The 19,864-nt window shown below is 40.0% G+C and overlaps 2 protein-coding genes across 4 annotated transcripts; both read right to left on the reverse strand.

Moving 5' to 3' along the window:
* Positions 1-101: 101 nt before the first annotated feature.
* Positions 102-10,964, reverse strand: slc39a8 (solute carrier family 39 member 8). Its single transcript, XM_085144417.1, has 8 exons — positions 10,307-10,964; positions 9,622-9,784; positions 8,498-8,667; positions 8,228-8,350; positions 7,354-7,515; positions 3,898-4,105; positions 3,301-3,485; positions 102-1,453 (listed from the first exon to the last, which is right to left on the reverse strand). Exons 1-8 carry the CDS (start codon positions 10,529-10,531, stop codon positions 1,307-1,309), a joined length of 1,383 nt encoding a protein of 460 aa, XP_085000543.1. The 5' UTR covers positions 10,532-10,964; the 3' UTR covers positions 102-1,306.
* A 1,822-nt stretch (positions 10,965-12,786) lies between these two features.
* On the reverse strand, positions 12,787-19,787 carry LOC146495904 (uncharacterized). 3 transcript variants are annotated; one of them, XM_085144412.1, is made up of 16 exons: positions 19,573-19,780; positions 18,993-19,138; positions 18,531-18,644; positions 18,277-18,321; positions 18,007-18,171; positions 17,799-17,899; positions 17,308-17,444; positions 17,088-17,208; positions 16,843-16,981; positions 16,638-16,742; positions 16,464-16,553; positions 16,204-16,349; positions 15,634-15,741; positions 13,781-14,447; positions 13,238-13,341; positions 12,789-13,084 (listed from the first exon to the last, which is right to left on the reverse strand). In XM_085144412.1, the coding sequence occupies exons 4-16, from the start codon at positions 18,316-18,318 to the stop codon at positions 12,979-12,981; spliced, it is 2,031 nt and encodes a 676-aa protein (XP_085000538.1). In that variant the 5' UTR covers positions 18,319-18,321; positions 18,531-18,644; positions 18,993-19,138; positions 19,573-19,780; the 3' UTR covers positions 12,789-12,978. The 3 variants fall into 3 exon arrangements, with proteins under 3 accessions (XP_085000540.1, XP_085000538.1, XP_085000539.1); XM_085144414.1 differs by having other exon boundaries at positions 12,787-13,084; positions 17,308-17,441; positions 18,993-19,787; XM_085144413.1 differs by having other exon boundaries at positions 12,790-13,084; positions 13,781-14,444; positions 18,993-19,778.
* Between the last annotated feature and the right edge of the window lie 77 nt (positions 19,788-19,864).

Below are 19,864 nucleotides of genomic sequence, written 5' to 3' on the forward strand. Positions count from 1 at the left end.
GGTTATACCTATATGACTGCGTATTTCTCTTTTAACCTTATTATAATGTTGGGTAAAGTTTAAATCTTTACTTGCAATATCATTGTAATATCACAGTTTTGCAGTGGTGCACTGCCAGGTTTCCTGGCAGTTTCCTGGCTACGTTTCCAAACAACTTCACTACATTACAAAGATAAATAGTATCCCTATCCTTCTCTGTGATGTGTAAGTTGTATTGCAGATTCAGGAGTACACTGCATATAAATGTTACTGCTTAAGAGTATTGTTTTGAAGACTCACCTTCATGGGTTAAAAAATTAAGATGTCCTCACACATCAACTATGTATAGCCCTAATATGCAATATGCTCAATCACTGTTTATATCCTCAGATACACATATACTTATGTAATCAGCATTTTTTGTACATTTCATCATTTCATAGTCTGTATATAGAAACCATTTTTAAAAATTTTCGTTGCAAAGTAATTTATTCTTTAAAGTGTTACACATATTACGACAATCACTTTTTATTTCATTTCTGAAAATATTTGAATGCTTTAACTCAACAAAGACAGTAAAGAGAGATGGGAAATGAGGGTATTTAGAGGATGGATAGGGGAGCAGACAGCCCAGCTAAACAGGAACCACCACTGAAGGCATTTGCTCCCATGTCTTATGTGTCCGAATCACTCCATTGTCAGGTCACCCTGAGGATAATGAAGAGAGCTCATAAAAAAGTAAGAAAACATGTTCCGATAAGCTTTTTTGTTATATGTCTTTGTCCAGTGGAGCATAATAACTAGATTATATTGTGCTACATTAATTGCTGTATTAAAAGAGTTGCTATATCAGTCACAGTTCAGTCTTGGTGTAATTATCATTCAGTTAAATCCCTAAACGAGAAAGGGCAGCGAAAAGAAATCTGCACGTTTGAAATACAGCCGCAGCAACACAACCTGGAAAAGGTCAAAGAGGTCAAACATTTTCATTTTCCTGCCACAAAAGGGAAACAAAACTGTTGGTTTACAGTGTAGCACCGAAAAGGTTAAAAAATAAAATAGTTCACAATACATGAAGACTGAAAAAATAATTTATTGTCTCCTTAAAATACATCTAGATTTCATACATGACGATGTAAAGGTATTCCCTTTTTATGGAGTAAACACTTCCACTATATTGATTGTACAAAGGTAGAAAAGTATTGTTTTAACTTTTAACATTGGGATTTCACTTTAAATTTACTTTGCAGTCCAGCTCTGTGAGCTGTGAGCAGAAACAGAAGCAGCTCGAATCTATTTTTATTTCCAGCTTGTGTCTCTGTGTCCTCTAGCCCAGGTTGATCTCTCCTGCGAACATGGTGATCAGAAGTATGATGGTAAACCCGGTTAGCAGCCCTGCATTTTGGATCAGGAAGAAAACGATCTTCGTAGAAGTTTTTTTTTGTTCCCGTGCTATGCTGTCCATCTCTGGGAACTGAAATGAGGAATAGCAATTAGTAAGGTTGAGGTTTAGATTTGAGAAGCAACAATATAAAAAGAAGAAGTGTAAATGTTCAGGTTTGTATGGCTACAGTTATATTGTTCTCATGTGGTTCATATGAAACGAGGGAAATTTTCTCATTGTTAACAAATTCCATGAAAAGACCAAAACCAAAACTAAATAAATTTTCCTTCTTAAATATATTCCTTTACATGAAACAGCTGAAGGTTTGAGTTGATTAACAAAACAGGAACAAAAACAAAGTTCTTCACACAACACATTGTGTTTATAATACCGAATACTGCAGTAAATATTTTTATGTCACTGGCCTTAATTAACCAAACTTAAAAGGTAGAAAAGGCACTGACAGCTTAAAGAAATACAGGAAAATATAAGGTAATTTGGTGTCATGCACATTTCTGAACCTTTTAATTAAATATGTATTTTTGACTTAATTTTAAACCTACACTTGAATATTACCAGGATACTGCTATATATAATTGCTGGCCAATTTATTAGGTATTAGGTGTTAGTACCAGTTCAGCCTCTTTTTCCTTCAGAAAAACTGGCATAGATTCAACACGTTGCTGGAAACATTCCTCATAAATTATGGTGCATATTGACATAACAGTATCACACAGTTGTAGCTGTACATCAATAATGTGAATCTCCCATTCCACCACATCCTAAAAGTGTTCTGTTAGATTGAGCTCGGACTGTGGAGCACATGTGAGTATCGAGAACTCACTGTTTTCATCAAGAAACTATTTTCAGAAGATCTGAGCTTTGGGACATGATGCATTAACCTGCTGAAAGAAGTCATCATAAGAATGGACACACTGTGGTCATAAAGGGGTGGACATGGTTGGCAATAGTAGTCTGCCATGTTTAAACAATGCTCACTTGGTACTAAGGAGTCAAGAAATGATCTCCCTCACCTTCCCATGTTTTCAAGTTGTATATGTGCACAAACTCACTGTTTTCAAGTTGTTAATAGTTGTTTCAAGTTGTTGACATGCTCTTCCAACCAGATTTTCCTTTCTATTGTCCAATATTGGTGAGCCCAAACAAACTGCAGGCTCAGTTTCCTGTTCTTTCATTTTGCCTTTTGTTTCTAAAGACTATCAAAGATGCTCTTCTGCATACCTTGGTTTTGAATTACTGTCCGCTTACTATCAACTTGAAGAACGCTTAGCATTCTCCTCTGATTTCTGATATCAACAAGGTATTTTATTTTAAATGTTAGAGAAAGTAATTTAAATTACTATTCAGATGCGGGGTTTAAACTTCAGCAGTCCTTTCTTGATCCTAAATGAATCAAGGTTAACGTGCAGCTGAACAGCTGTACCTAACATAGTGGTCACAGAGTGTAACTGACATATATTATCATATTATATAAGCTGGCATACAGAATTTTTTATCAAACCATCCACAGCTGACAGTCTCTCCAGTATCTGGAGAGATCGGTCCAATATGTTCTCTACTTTTAATTCACATGAAATGTTTGTCTTAATGGTCCATTTTGGTCACAGCGTGTTTGAATAGGAGGAGTGTACACAGAGTTTACAGGTATCAGAGGCTTCACACAGATAGCACACAACTTTTTCTAGGAATAACACTGATAAACTCAACATGAGCGATTTTAAGCTGCAAAGTTGTGCATTGTAAAACAAAGACAATGGAGCTGAATGATCATAAGAAGCTACATGCAGACAACCATCAAACCCATCAGTAATTTAATAGAGTGGAAGCCTCGAACATGTTGGGGAAGTCCAGTGACTGACTAAATAAATGTTGGTTCTGCTTTTTTTTCTATCTGCTATCAAGAGAACTCAACTCACCATGTCCGCCAGAGCGATGTACAGAAACATTCCTCCTGCAATGGCAAAGATCGCATTGGGGGCAAAGTTGCTGCCGAGCAGGATGCCAAACACAAGGCCGATGTAACACGACACGGCTGACAACAGGTTGAAGAAAATGGCTTGCGGGATGCTCATTCCAGCATTCAGCAGGATGACGAAGTCACCTTGAGAGGAAAAAATAGCTCTTTTACACAAGCAGATTGAACATTATACTTAAAACAACATTTTTTTCTTTCTGTCTTGTCTGTTAGTCACATTTCCCCCTTTAAAGCGAGCTACAGTATATTTCATGAAAAGATTTATTTTCATTTTTATACCCAGAAAGCAAGTTTGAACTCTAACTGTAAATATATACATGTTCCTTCCACTCATGTCTTTTCTGGAGTTTTTTAGTTGCAAGTCATATTTTCCATTATTTCTAAGAACATGTATTCCTGGGGCACTTCTGCAGCTTGTCTCTACATGCTCATAGATACAGGATGTACAGGCACATTCAATGCAAAGTTTGGCTGCACAGCAGAGTTTGGAATGACTCATGTGGGGGCTGAAACTGATTTTCCGCTACTTATCACTCACCCAGCTCATGGGGAAACTCCTCACACACAATGGCAGTGGATGTACTGAACCCTGTCAAGACAGACACTGTGAAGGAAGCGCCGATAGCCAGACCATCTATGAAGTTATGGAGTGCGTCACTTAGAGTTATCATCCACGCCACAGTCTTGATGCTGCGGATGCGCTGGCCCCGCAACCAGCGGCACATGACATCAGGCACCTCGATGTCCTGGAAGAGTGGCAGGACAAGTTACACATACACGGCTACGGCTAATGCCTGATTGTGTTTTGATAGTGAGTGTGAAAGACAACATGTAGCTACATCACATACTTTCACGGTGAGAGGAAAGTACGTCCTCTTTCAATTCTAAGGTTTTATATTATCATGACATAATAAAAATGATTTTGTTCTAACAGGATCAGATAAATAGAACCTCACATGAACAAGAACACAACAACACCGTGTCAAATGCAGAAGCAGTGTGCAGTCCTAACTTGAAATAATGTGTTTTCTATTTGACGTAATCAATCAGTGTGATCGGAATTTTGACCCACACTTGGGGTGATCGTGGCTCGAGAGTTGGGAGTTTGCCTTGTAATCGGAAGGTTACCGGTGTTGTGCCAAATTAGGTATCCCCGACAGAATTAGTTTCCCCTGCGTCGGGAGCACACGCTGGACTGTCCAAATCACGGACAAACAGTATCCCACATTGTTGATTTTTAGTTTACAAACACTTCTTATAATGACTAACTACTCCTGACATTTTTGAGATGTTAGCTCTTTATACAACGAAGTTATAGTGGGATACAAATAATATCAGGCTGATCCTGCCACAATTTGTCCCCCCTGTGTAAATCACGGACAAACAGTATCCCACATTGCTGATTTTTCGTTCACAAACACTTCTTATTATGACGCATTACTCCTGAAACTTTGGAGGATTTAGCTCTTTATATAGTAAAGTTATAGGAGAATAAAAATATAAAAATAGTTATCAGCCAAAACGTTAATGGTTTGTTAAAAATAATCCCATCTGATACCCGTGAGCAATAAATATATAATTTTCTGTTGTAACCCTCAAACTGAATGTAATGTAATGTAACGATACTAATTTTTCACTTTTTCACAAAATGAAAACATCAGTACTTCTTGGTGCTCCCAGCACAGGGGAAACAAATTTTGTCGGGGATACCTACTTTGGGACAACACCGGTTCGAGCCCGGACAGTCGGACAGTCTTGGTCGTTGTGTCCTTGGGCACGACACTTCGCCTACTGGTGTTGGCCAGAAGGGCCGATAGCGTGATATGGCAGCCTAGCTTCTGTCAGTCTGCCCCAGGGTAGCTGTGGCTACAACTGTAGCTGCCTCCACCAGTGTGTGAATGAGTGGATGACTGGGTGTGTAAAGCGCTTTGGAGTCCCTAGAGGGGACTAGTAGCGGACTAAAGCGCTATACAAATACAGGCCATTTACCATTCACACTTCTTTACCAGGTTGCTTCATTTCATTGAGGTGTGCAGGCAAATTTTTGTTCAAATATCCCTTAAAGACCGACCCTGTCAGTGAGGTTGAGGTCTGGACTTTGGCTGGGTCATTGAAACACTTTCTTTATCAGCCATTGTGTTGTAAATCTGCTGCTGTCCCTGTTGTAGTGCAAGCCCGATTTCAGCCAAGCTTTAGCTCTTGGACAGATGGTCTCACATTCGACTCTTCTTTCTAGAAGTTCTTGTGGTTTGTTCAGATGTAACTTTGCAAACCTAAGCCATGCTGCCATGTGGTTTTAGAAAGAAGATATCTATTTCTCTTAGCAACCTTTCTTCAGTGTTTTTATAACATTAAACATGCTAACCGAAACCTGTAGGGTCTGAGATGCAGCTTTTTTTTTATTTTTAATTTTTGCAGTTTCTCTAAGCATTGCACGGTCTGATCTTTGGATCAGTTTGCTGATACGCTCACTCTTGGGAACACTGGCAGCAGTCCTGAATGTTTTCCATTTGTCAATAATGTCTAATTGTTTGGAAGTGGTCTTATAACCCTTCCCAGATTGATAGACAACAGCAGTTGCAACTCTAAGATCATTGCTGTTGTCTTTCATTCTTGGCATCATGCTCCACGCTCCAGAAAGCCAGCAAAATCTCTGCTTTTATAGATGATCACATTGGCTGATTATTTAATCAGGTGCACTGGGTTGAGGCAAGTCATTAACAACTTATTATTATTACTTACAAACCTGCCATAGTCTTTTGAGGAAATGAGGATAGCTATAAAGTCATATCAAAGACTAAACACACCCACCAGGAAAATGCTGCCCCCTGCTGGTGAATGTTTCGGATAATTATAAAAAGTAAACTAAGTGTGAATATAGTTTGACATCTTAGTTTGGAATGTTAAATTCTGACTGAATTATGATGCTAATGCCAATGTTGTTGCAATCCACTGTAAAGGCTACACACAAATCTTGATATTAAATGATTTTATCCAGTTCTTACATTTACCACAGAACATGGACATGATGCTAAATGAATGTGTGTTTCTAAGAAATTTATCAGCAGTCCTATTAATAGTTGGATCTTAAGGTTGAGCGATAGTTACACAGTCATAGAAAGAGTAACGCAGCTAGAAAGTCAAAAAATAAAGATGGTACTAAAGGCTTTAATCATGAAAGAGTCTTCATCTTTAACCCACAGAATAATACTGATTAATTGAAAACAGGAAATATTTTCTCTAAGTGGATGCACTGCATTACTCACACAACTCGCTTACACATATAATGGCACGCGTGCTGTTAATAGGAAACCTGAGAACATGCAGACACAAACAGCGCCTTTGGGATTTGATTAAAGACATTCTGCAGTAACAATAAACCCCTTTTACTAGCAGTGGGCACACAAGGAGTCTTTGTGCTCCTTTGACAATTCCAGCGTTTAGACCGAGGGGAAAGACCTGAAGCTGGGTTCCGCTGCTCGGTCCCTTCTTGTCATCAGCAAGTCTGTTTGCTTGGCCTCCGTATGACACAACAAATGTTGTTAAATATTAACAGACGCGCCAATCAGCCTGAAAACAGCTCAATAAACAGCTCCAGGAAAAAAACGAAATGCCTGAGCTATTGCTTCCTGCTTAATAAATATTTTTAAATATTGCCTACCTTTCCAATTTATGCATATCACACATCCTAACAGCATATAGATCATGATTGCTTCCTGTGAGGTGTGTCTTTTATAGCAAAATTTGCTGGACAGCAAGTCTCTATCAATTAAACACATGCTGTAGATATAATTTCAATGGAAGTTCAGTAGATTGACAAGCTTATCATAAGCTGATAAAAAAAACATTTGAGCTACTCTAGACTAGATAAAATGTCTTTGATTATAAAATTGATTGTTCCATAGGTTGATGTGACCTAGAGCTGATACCTGTTGGCTTCCAAACCTGCACAGTTTATTCTGCTGCTAAAGAGCAATCACGTGTCAAATGTTACCTGAGAAGTTTCCACGTTCGTATCTAGGATTGGGCTGCTCCTGTCTGTAGCGACGGTGGTGATGGCGGTTAAAATGATGGAGTCCTTTTTTGCCAGTGCGTCTCCGTTGTGGATAGAGTTTTCCTGAGGTGTCTCTGAAAGTGTGAAGTGGCTGTGGCCGTGCTAAAAAGACAGACATCAAATTCAGGTTAAAGAAGCCTTTTCCACTTCAGGAACTTAAAAACTCATAACTTTTAGGCTATTTTAGGCGTTTACTTGTTATCTGTGTCGTGATTTATGGTTTTGGCGGGTTTCCTCATGTTTTCTTTTTCTTCTAGTTTCGATTTTGCATACTACCGCTTTGTTATTTTCCACATCTTTTCTCCTTTTGTACAACTTTTGGACTGCTCTTTGAACACTCTTTGAGTGATCACGTGTGGATGACCACAAAGATAAAGATTTCAGTGTTGGACTTTTGCCCTAAATGTGCCCTAAATATACGATTACTCGTGCTAAACATGGTTTCAAATAATAAGGTCAGCATGCGGTTAGATCCATGAATAATGAGACAATGACACATTTTTTATTTTGCAGCTTTGCCTCACTACATCATAGTGTATTTTAAAACAGTCAGTCTAGTCACTGTAATGTGCACATACTGCAGAAACTGTGTCACTGTCCAAACTGTACATGCACCTAATTGCTGTGAACTTCAATATCTCGCGTGTCATTTCTGATAAGAAATGATTTATGTACACATGACTACCTTGAAGTGTTATTAGAGTGATCAAATTATCCAATAAAACAGACACACTCAATGTCAGATGTAAAACAGGAGGGAATGACAACATTATAGTGCTTTGAACCTGAGAAACTTCCTGCACTGTTATCTTACCTCATGGTCCATCCGGAGGCATAATTTCAGTATCTTTTCCACAAAGAACAGGAGGTAAAACCCTCCAAATATTGCAGCTGCATTTGTTGCATAGTAATCCACTTTAGGATCAAACCCCAGGGCCTATGGAATAAACGGAGAATGTCAGTGGTGCAGAAAAGACTTCTAGAGTGTGCGTGTGCATTCATAGGTATTATTCTATGAAACAATTAAACATCTCTCAAAAAACCAGTGGCAAGCTTAATTTTACTCACTCATCCATTTACAAACCTCTGGTATGAGCTGAAGAACAGCATTAGAGAAAAGCGTCCCGATGGCCAGACCAATGAAGTAGGTCAGCACTTTGGGGAAATAAGGCTTCTTGATGAACGGGATGAGCAGGAGACCAAGCAGGGATGCCAGGTTGATCACAGTAACGGCCAGAAACCCATAACCCCACACTGTCATGGCACAAAACGAGAAGAAAAGGTTCTCAAGAATTCAAGTTTTTTTCTTCTTTCTAGACTCTTAAATGCAGCCTCGATACCTCCAACATACCTACTACAATGGGGCCTGGCAATGTGACAAGAACCTGGAATGTGCAGGTAAATACCTGTGAAACACTGCAGTATTAAACCCTAGCTAACCAAACTCGCCTGCAGAAATAAATATACCTTCTTAAATGCATTTGTAACACCAACTGCAAATGTATGTGTTTTATTGTTTTTGAGCATTGCCAGTTTTTCAAAAGAAATTCAATAAATGTGCCAGACATTGTTATTAGACCAGCAATAATGCTATTTAGTGAAATATGACGATATAAGTTATTATTTTAATGTGGGCACAAATTACTTTTCTTAAATATAATCTAATGGTGAATAGATTTTCATATTTTCAGTGCCAGGCCTCTTTTATTTCGAGATTTTAAAACATACTATTACTATTTATTTGCCTGAGAGAAATTCTTCTCAGGCCAGCAGAGGAAACAGCATGGTTCGGGAACAACATGCTGAACAACAGTCACAGTTGGCTATAACTGTGTCAACAGCACCGAGCAGGACTGTTGATATGGCCGATATCTGCGAGGTCAGTGGCTCCGTGAGTCCGACAATGTGGCGGGTTATAGCTTCACAACTACAACGTTCTTCTTTTGCACTGTCCAGCAGGAATAAATTATTATTAGCATTCTCAAACCATCTCTAAGCAATCAGAATCAAGAATGTCCCACATTTTCTTTATCAGGGTCAGTATAAGAAAAAAAACCCCATCAACAGCAGCTTTAAAAATCATCCACCATAAACGGGACTGTCCACAAAAGTTTTCTTGACCCAATTCAAGTAAACAAGCAAACCCTGGCAAATTATTTAATTTACAGAGGTCTTGACAAATAGACACGTTGGGATGATTTGGCTCACCAGAGTAGTCCATGTGAAGCAGTTCCTCGGGGGCAATGTAAGGGCAGGAAGGCAGCAGCACCTGGGTCAACACAGCAGGGCAGATCTTCTCCAGATGTTCCACAGTCAGCTGACTGACATTATTGTAGCCAAACTGGGATAAGATCTGCTTTGCAGAGAGACACTGAGGGACAGAAAGTTGTTATTAGACATAATTTTCATGCATTTAAATATAAATGTACCAGCTTCTTTTCTGAAGCCCTTTGTAATGCATGTATTTGGATATGCTGTGTAATTAAAACTTTCATTATAAGTGGCAGAAGAGACATGCAGTAAAGAAATATTTGAAGACAATTCTGCTCAGTAATGAAAGTTTAAGGTCATTTAGAATCTTTTTAAAGGCAGAAATGATACCATATGGCACATGGAGAAACTTTGAGGAATTGAGTAAAAATGTAAAATAAATAAATAATAATAATAATAAAAAGTAATAAAATAAAGGTTAAAATGTTCTTTAATTGCCTATATGAGGGTAAGAAATGAGTAACAAGACTACTCATATATCATTGCTACACAATATTTCAAGGATTTATTACATGCAAGGTCAAATAGTGTATGGTTGTAAGCCCCAGAGAAAGTAACTTTAATGATTAATAAGTTTAAATAATAAAAACTGCAGTATATAGTAAATAGAATACGTTTGTACCTCTTGCTCTTCCAGTGGATTTTCCTTACTTATTAAGTCAGATCGTCTGGCTGAGATCAACAGCAGTAAATCTTCAAGATTCGTTGTTGTAATGGAATTATTTTCACCATAGTAGTGGATAATATTCTCCAAAAACGCGTCTCCATCAGTGACATTCCCACGCACAGTCTGGGAAGTTGTGATAAAAGCCAAGACGCACGTTAGAAAACATATGAGGTTCAACATTGTCTACTTTTAAGCGATGTAGTTTCTACTTTTAAGCGATGTAGTTTCTTCCAGTGGACATAAATTTTCTTTTTAACTTCTGCTTTACTCAAAGCATTTCACTGATCCTCCAGGAAAGAAGAATTAGGCTGTCCGTGGAAACCGCACACAGCGCAGAGGCAGATCCATTCCAGGGTCGGAGATATCGGGGTTTTATCCAGTTGCCTAAATTATTATAGAGGTACAATTTCCGCTGCTGTGCTCTGAGTGATCTGTGTGGAGTTAACGAGGTTCAAAGATCAGCCATGAAAGGAAAAAACGGAGGTGGAGGTCTACCGCGTGCGCTCACTGTTTGAGTACTTTCCTTTGTGACTGACTTTCTCCCCACAGAGCCACACAAACACACACGCAAGAGGGAAAAAAATAGTGTGTTTCTGTCTCGGTGACTATCTGTGTGAGGTAACAGTGAAGTGTTAGAAAGCGCATGCGGGATATCTTACTCAGAGTTGCTCAGCTCACAGCTGTGGCCCCGTCCTTTTGATCAATGGTGAAACAGCTGGAGGTAAACATAAACATATTAATTTTTTTTAGGTATATCTGTCGCCCTCCGGTGGCATCTGGTGAACAACGCAGGATACAGGCAGTAATTTTGTAATATGTAAAAAATTATGAGTGATAGAATTCTGCGTGAGCCACCTGACTTTAACACTGCTTTAGTGGTACAGAAAAACATTTGTGTTGTGGAGATCTGGAGAAAGACAGCTGGACTTTTAACTTGTGGTGCAGTTTACTTATCTGAATTTTCCACCTATAATCTCAATAAATGATCATTTGTTGTTGGTGGTATCTGCCTCTCTATCCTCTACCACATCTTCAAACTGGGAGAACTTACCAATATAATTTGTTACGACATGGTTTCTCATTCATCCTGGATTTTTTTTATACTATACAGTAACTAAATAATGGGTACAGTTGTTAAAAAAACAAGAATTAGGTGCAGAAGTTGAGATTTTTATGTATTTGAACTCAAATACACTCATAATTCCGCCCCACTAATATTTGGTGAAATGTCCCATAACAAGTTGCACCTTGATAAGATGCTTTTTGTAGCCATCAACAAGCTTCTGACATAATTGTTTGGATATTTGATCATCCTTCTTGAAGGAATTGAGATCATTTATTTAAATTGGTTGGGTTCCTGGCATGTACCTTTTGGGAAGGCCATTCTAGAAGCTTAGTGTTAGTCTGCTTGATCCGATTCAAAACCACTTTTGATGTGTTTGGTCATGACTGTCATTTTTGTCCAAGTTTTAAACATCTAGCTACTGATCTAAGTAAAAATTAAATGCTTTGGAGGTAGTTCTTCTTAGTCGTTATTCCCTTCACCTTGTGCAATGTACCAGTACCACTGGAAGCAAAGATCTCAAATTTGGACTCGTCAGACCAAAGCACAGATTTCCACTGGTCTAATGTCCATTCCTTGTGTTTCTTAGCCCAGACAAATCTCTTCTGCTCTTTGCTTCTCCTTAGTAATGGTTTCTTAACAGCTATTTGACCATAAAGGCATGAATCCCACAGTGTCCTCTGAACAGTTGATGTAGAGATTCCTCTGATACTGGAACTCTGTGAGGCATTTCTCTGGGCTCTAATCTGAGGTGCTGTTAACTTGCGATTTCTGAGGCTGGTGACTCAGATTAATTTATCCTCAGCAACAGAGGTGACTCTTGGTCTTCCTCTCCTGGGGCCATCCTCATGCCAGACAGTTTCATCGTAGCGCTTGATGGTTTTTGCAACTGCATTTGGGGACACATTCAAAGTTTTTCAGTTTTACGGACTGAATGATCTTTAGTTCTTAAAGTAGCAATGGACTGTCGTTTCTCTTTAAGTAGCTGATTGGTTCTTGCCATAATATGAATTCTAACAGTTTTCAAATAGCACATGAAGCTCATTAAGAGAAGGCCAAGGGTTTACAGCGCTGTACAAGACTTGAGTAAAAGACCACAGATATTAGCAGGTCAGTGAGACTTGTTTTCTTTTATGTAGTAAAGGACTTTAGGTAAATATTAAAGTAGAGGTAAACATTTTAGTTACTCATTTTTTAGCTATGCAACCTGTTTAAATTGTCTCATTGGGACCATTAAAGTCTTTCAAGCATGAAATCCTGATGAAACATCTGATTATTGCTGCTTTTTGTTTTTTCTTTCTCTTCCGCAGTGAGTTGAACCTGGGCTCAAGCGTGATCCTGCCCACATAAAAAAGTGTAATCCTGAAAAGACAAGACATAAAGAACAAAGACTTCTGCAGAGCTCAATCAAGCTTTAATTTAACATCAAATCCAAAAACAGTCCCTGATTGTTAGTTGCTCATTGCTCATTCATGCACTTCACGGCTTTAGAGGCCTTGTGGAAAAATGCTTGTGCTCAGGTTTTGGATGTAACTTCAAAGTTTATTTTTTTAAATGGCAGTCATCAAACAGTGCTGCAGGGTCCCTCGCTGTCCTCACTGTCATCCCACAATCCTCCGCTGCTTGTGGCTGCTGCTGCATGGTTCACTCGCTGCTGAGCCAGCCCTGTCCTGAAGAGATGGGAGATGTGTTAGGAAAGTCAGCTTAGTGATCATATTTAGATTCATTCAATCGCAAATAATCGCAGTGCAATTTCCCTGAGTATGTTTGATCAACTTGCCTTGGAGAAAGGTTCACTGGTATCACATATTTGATGCTCTTACCTCAAATTTTCTCTGCTCGGGTTGAAATTCTGAAAGTTTTGCCTCGCTGGAGCCTGAATCGGAATGAAACCTTGCCTGTTGTCTTTCTCTGGGGCTGAATCAGCCTGCGTCATGAGAATCAGTCATGTGATATAAGATAAGATAAGATAACCTTTATTAGTCCCACACGTCAAATTAAAACAATTCTCCACCATTTCACGATGATGCCTCAGATGACTGTCTTTAACATCTGTTTAGGTAAGACACCCAAACAAATTGACAGTTCTGAATGATTTGATCGATGGTCTGACTATTGATATTGATTTATTCTCCAACAGATTTTCTAAATGGCAAAATCGTTAAGACATTATAGAGAATTTTCTGATTCCCTATTTGATTGAGGTCACTATGTGCAGAATATCAAAGCTTGTTTTGATAGCATTTTCCACATAAATAAAGAATAAGATGATCTCAGTGGGAGCTGTTGCAGCACTATACCACCTGGAAGGAACAAACTCTGCAAAAAAACAGCACTGAAAGGTGTATTAAATTAAAAGTGAATACCTGCTTTGACGGATCATCCCAGATTGGCCTGAAGGCACTTTTCGGGTGAAGAGGAGGCGATCCCTTTCTAACGCTGACCAACCTCTTCCCGTAGGAGCTGACGAGACACGGCGTTGGCCCGTCCATGTGGGGTCCTGATGGGTTCCTCAGAGGAGGGTGAGGGGTCAGTCTTGGAATCTGCCACCTCAGACACACAGTCCTCTCTCTTGGTGTCTCGTTGACCTGCTGCTGCTGACTGTATGAGGGCTTTAACAGCACTGGCACCTGGCTGTCTTCCTCTTCATCCTCCCCGCTGTTGCTACCCGTCATCTCTCTGCGCAGAGTGCCATCAGGGCTACATGAGGTGACTGAGGAATAGTCAAAGGCAGAGGTGTCATCGGGGTCTGTCTCACAGTCTTCCAGGCTGTGGTTCGTGCGAGGTGCGTCTAGCTCGTTGGTGCCTTTCCCCGTGGGCTGGCTGAAGGTGCCCTGGCCTGAGTCGCTGTTGTCTCCCCATCCTGCTGTGTCTGGAGTGAGGAGGGAGCAGTAGGCATGTCCACAGTCATGGGCCGGCTGGTTCAGGAGGGCCCGGTCTCTTCTCACAGGGCTGCAGGACCAACACTCCACACGCATTGACTGGCAGCCATTCACGCCATTGCTGAGGCCGACAGCTATCTGCTCTTCTCTGCTGGCAAAAGTAATAAGATGACCCCACCATGACATCTACATTCACTGGAAGAAAGCACTCTGCGTGGTACTCATGTAGAGTGCTCTAACAAGATTTTTTTTTTCCCTTTGTGTATTTCCCACAATGAAATGTTTCAAATTATCACAGATTTTAACATTAGACAAATATGACCTAGACAAATGACAAAATGCTATTTTTTTAAAGAAAAATTAAGGGAAAAAAGCTATGCGAATCTACCTGACCCTATGTGAAAAGATTATTTCACCCTAAACCTAATAACTAGTTGTTCTACCCTTGGCAACAAGGACTTCGATCAAGCATTTGTGATAACTGGCAATAAGAGTGTCACATGACTGTGGAAGAATTTTGGCCCACTCTGATGCAGAACTGGAGGGTTTCAAACATGAATAGCCTGTTTACATCAAGCCACAGCATGTCCACTGGGTTCAAGTCTGAACTTTGACTAGAGCACTACAAACATTTCATGCTGTTTTTGTTTTTGTTGTTGTTGGTTTTGGTTTTTTAGCCATTCACAGTTGACCTGCTGCAGATTTCATGGTTCCATCAGCTGATATTAAGTCTTCCAGATCCTAAAACAGCAAAGCAGCTCCAGACTGTCACACTACCACCATCACATTTGACTGGCTGGATGATGTTCTTATTATGAAATGCTGTGTTAGTTTTACACCATATGTAACAGGACTCAGATGTTGAACTTTTGCTTCATCAGTCCATAGAATATTTTCCCAGAAGTCTAAGGGATGATCAAGATGGGGTGGGGTTTTTTTGGGTTTGTTTGTTTGTTTGTTTGTTTGTTTGTTTGTTTGTTTGTTTGGGGGGGTTGTTTTGGGGTTTTTGTTTTAATAAATAAATGACATCATTTAAAAACAATTTTTGGGGTTATTTGTGTTATCTTTGTCTAGTGTTAAAATGTGATTGTTTGATGATCTGAAACATGTAAGTGTGACAAATATCTAAAAAACAAACAAAAAAAGGAAATCAGGAAAGGTTCGAATACCTTTTCACAGCAATGTGAACCTGTACAGTTTAAAGTAAAAACATGCAAAACATTTTTGCAGATAAATGCCACTGAAATAGGCTGTTGCTTGATTTCGAGCAACACTTTGTGCCACAGCTGTTCTCGTGCATGCTGTATTGTCTGACGTCCGATGCGGGTGACACTGACCTCTGAGCAGCAGCGTTTGACTCTTCCCTGGCCTGCTGAGACTCTCTGGTGTGCTGGCTCCTCGTGCAACAGTTTGCAGCAGAAACGCCAGCCCCAGCATCAGAGGTGCTTTTTATGCAAAGAACAAGAAAACTTGCAAAACTCTAAATGCAGACAAATGCAGGTGGAGCTATTGTGCTCTTCTGTATTTTCTCATACATATAACGTACTGTGTTATGATGGAAAAAGTTTCAGATAATGAGGTCAGCATATGTGGAATCCCTGTGAGCAAAAAGCTCAAAACACTGCACCAAATGCTTGTTTCTAGACAGTTTTTCTACTCATGGAGCTTTATCATGTGAATGACAGTGGATATCCTTACTACAATCATCTCGGGCACATAACCACAACCACCTGTTTACAGCGGGCAGCCAATAATATTTTGAACTATGATTCATGCAAAACTAGTCTAATAAAGTCCAAAAATAAAAACATGGAGATGAAAATTAGCAAATAGGTCCTCTGTGAGACTTCCACATCAGCAACCCAAATCTGAAAGAAATAATCTGACATCTTTGATAATGCTCTCACCTTTGTCCAGCTACTTCTCCTTCTTCCCACCGGACGTCTTCCTCGAGAATTACATGACAGCGGGATAAAATGCTCCTCAGAGCTCGCTCAGTTCCCAACAAGAGGCTGCAGTCAGGATGCTCTTTACCAGTCCACTGCAAGAGGTTCTGGAGAAGGAAGAGTAAGCTGTCAAGTTAAATCCTTACTAAATTAACTTAAATTAATACACTGAAAGTATCTGTAGATCTTCAAAACTGGATTTGCTCTGGCTGCTGACTCACCTGAATGTGACTCAGGTAGCTGTGTATGCGCGCGACAGGTGCCAACAGCAAGGAGAGCAGTTTCATTTCCTCTCTCTCCATCTGGCTGCCCTGTAAAACAAGACACAAAGCGTCTTTCTGGTGTCCTTGGTGGATTTTAGCTGAACAATGTTAATGGTAAATCTCTTAAAATACCTGCAAAATTTGACTCTTGTCAGGATGATTGAGTCTCTTGAACTCAAGTGAGAGGAATGACGCCAGGGTCGTCGTGTATCCGAGGTACATGTCTGAAAAAGCTGTCTGGACAACACAAATGAGGAAGAATATGAAAACCTGCGTATCAATGGAAATGAAAGATAGACTGAAATCATAAAAACGTCACAACAGAACATAGGCTTACATCGTTTTGGCCAATAAGCTGCACCAGGATGTCTCCAACCAGAGATTTCCAGTGTTCAGCTGATAACCGCTCCTGCAGTGTATTTCTGAAGAGCAGATGGCGCTGTAACAGCTGCTCCACAAACTTCAAATAGGTCTGACTGGATCACAGAAAACACACACGTATACACAGAATCTTTCACCACAAATGGAAACTTCTGTAACTCGCGGTGGAAAAAAGGGTCACAAATCCTCTCCAGCACTTACTATGGTTCTGCAGTCATGTGGTGAGCCGGTGGGGTCTTGTATTTGTCGTACAGCTGGTTTAAGGTTGACACATATTCCCACTCAGAGTGCAGGAGCTGCATCGTGACCTGATGGCGTGCATCTGTAAAACCCAAAGAAAATAGAAAAGGATGATGAATCTGCAAAATCAGAAGAAGAAAAAAAAATACTCTGCATCTACACAAGCGACGTGTGAGCTCACCTGTGCCTTCACTGAGACCGGCTTTGAGGCCCTGCAGGAAACAGTGAAGGAGCAGTTTTCCTCTGGACAGACAGGCAGGTGGAGCAGATGAACAATCACACTGACGCTGTACACGCTCCGGCTCAGCTGGATCGCTGCTGCACAGCAGTGGACAAATGACAGCATTTACTACTTACAATCTTACCTAAAAATGTTTACAGTCTCTACTGTGCATTCATATCACGTATCTAATTGCTTTATAACTCAAGGTTTGCAAAACTGGAAAAAGGTGTTACTCCTATGGATAAAATGCTGGAGAAATGAGCTTGCATTGACTAATAAAGGTCCAAATGACTCATGAGGAAAAGATGAGATGTAAGGATGAGGTTAAAGATGGACTGTTTGAGGCTAAAAATCATCTGGGCTGTGCTTTAATGATACCATGCTGAACATTACACCGAGGTATGTCTGCAATAGCAATACATTCTTCCAGGGTCGTGGTACACGTGTACCTTTCTCTTTGCTTGGATGTGGAGCTTTTTCCATCCTGCTGAGGTCTGTGTCTGTTGCTGTACAGCTGCACGATCTGACACCTCATCACACTGAGTTCCTCCTGTAGTTGACAAAGCACTGACGCTGAGCTTTCGATCTAGAAGTAGCTGAGCATCATCACTTGCGGAGAAATATGAGAAACCCTTCGGGTTAATTTTTAAGTCTTACCCTCAATGAGTCGACTAGAGCCTCCAGCCTTAAAGCTTTTTTCTGACAGCTCCTCCTGTTATCCTCCAGCTCCTCTCTCAGGTATGTGTCTCCATGTTGGATCTGACTGAGCTCCAGCAGCGCGCTGGTGAACCCCGACTTCAGCTCCGAGACCATGCATTGTAACTGGAGGGGATGACATAGTATCGTCTAAACGCTATTTTGGTCATCAAAGTTCAACTAATATGTCTCACAAATCCAGGCTGGCTGATGAGGGAAGGTTCAGCATACCTTGGAGATTTCAGTAACAAGCTCTGCCTCCTGAGGCTTCATGACCTGTGCAGGGAGACAAACACAAACACATTAATAATCAGTGTGTTTGCTGACACTCACAGTCATCTTTCTGATTTACATAATGCAAAAAAACTCAGATGGAGACCAAGCACGCAAGTTAGTCTATCTCTCTTTCAGCAAACTAAACCTATTTTTCTTATTAATCAAAGAACCTGATTTAATGACTTCTGCGTCTTGTTTGTTTGTGGTACCTGCTCAGATGTTGCCCCTGCCAGCAGTCCCTCTGCTAAGGAAGTGGCAAGCCAGCCAAAGAGCTCAGCCCTGCAGGGGAAATGGCTGCAGGAGCCAAGATCCCTCCTTATATGCTGACAGAAGGAGAGGCAGGGATAATCAAAAAAAGACAAATTAAACATGCATTGGATTCATTTTTTAAATATCAAATAAACCAGATACGATCACTTTATTATAGAGATTCATTATAGCCTTACAATTATTTCTAATTCTGTGAAATAATGCACATCATGGGTTTTTTATTCCAGGATGCCAGACTGTGGTTTACAGAAACAAACAAAAAATAAAAAATAAATAAAATAAAATCATTTTTATGAACACATATACATGTTAGGGATGTCCAAACATCAATCAAACCACTCACAATACATGAGAGAAAAGCTGATTATTGAAGCAAACAATAAAAGGCTAAAGCAGCTCACCTTAGTCAGAGCTCCTCAACAGTGTTTCTTCAGACATCCGAAAGAGGTCCAGTAAATCCTAAAAACCTCCAGGTCTCCGCTTTTCTGCTGTTCTAATGTCAGAACTGGTTTGCAGCGTGAAGGGTCGTGAGGCTCTGTGTGCTGCTCTGTGCAGACAGCAGATGTCCTGCGTGACGCTCAGTGAACTATGAAGCAAGTGTTGCTTCATAGTGGATTGCCCGTTTGGTGCTGTTGTGCAAATGTGCTCTGTTTTTCAATTTATTAAACATATTTAAATTGTTGTAATGTCTATATTTTATTGGCATGACACTTAAATACACGTCCAAGGGTTTTCAATATGTAAATAGAAAAATTACAAATTGTTTATCTCTTTGTTCATTTAAACGGGACAATAAAGTTTGACATAGTTCCAATACAGAGCACGAAAATGATGTGTTTCGCGCACCTGGCTGCCACCTGGTGCCTGCTGTGTGTGTTTTACAGTAAGTAAATAACAACATTTCCTCGTTAAATTGATGCAGAAATTGGCGCACAAGAATTCACCACAATGCAGAAAATGGCCACAATTTTTTTTACCTACCCCATTTCTTGAGAAATACGTTTTGAAATGCCTGCTTTGTTGTATTGTATGTACAATACGTTACGAAAATACGCTTAACTGAAAAACTGTTAGTATTAGTATGGGAATATTATATGTGTATATACTGTACACCCCACCCTGTAAGACCCAGTCTGTTTAATTCTAAGAATATCCCATTTTGTGTAATTTCTAGTCGTATGTTTATTCCGCCCGCCTCGATGACTCCTCTGGTTAAATCGAACGCACAAGCCCCTGTTTTGTTTTGCCCTGGGGTGTGGCCAAGCGTCATTGC

This window comes from Neolamprologus multifasciatus, chromosome 19 (genome assembly GCF_963576455.1).
Source record: "Neolamprologus multifasciatus chromosome 19, fNeoMul1.2, whole genome shotgun sequence".
NCBI classification, from domain to species: Eukaryota; Metazoa; Chordata; class Actinopteri; order Cichliformes; family Cichlidae; genus Neolamprologus; species Neolamprologus multifasciatus.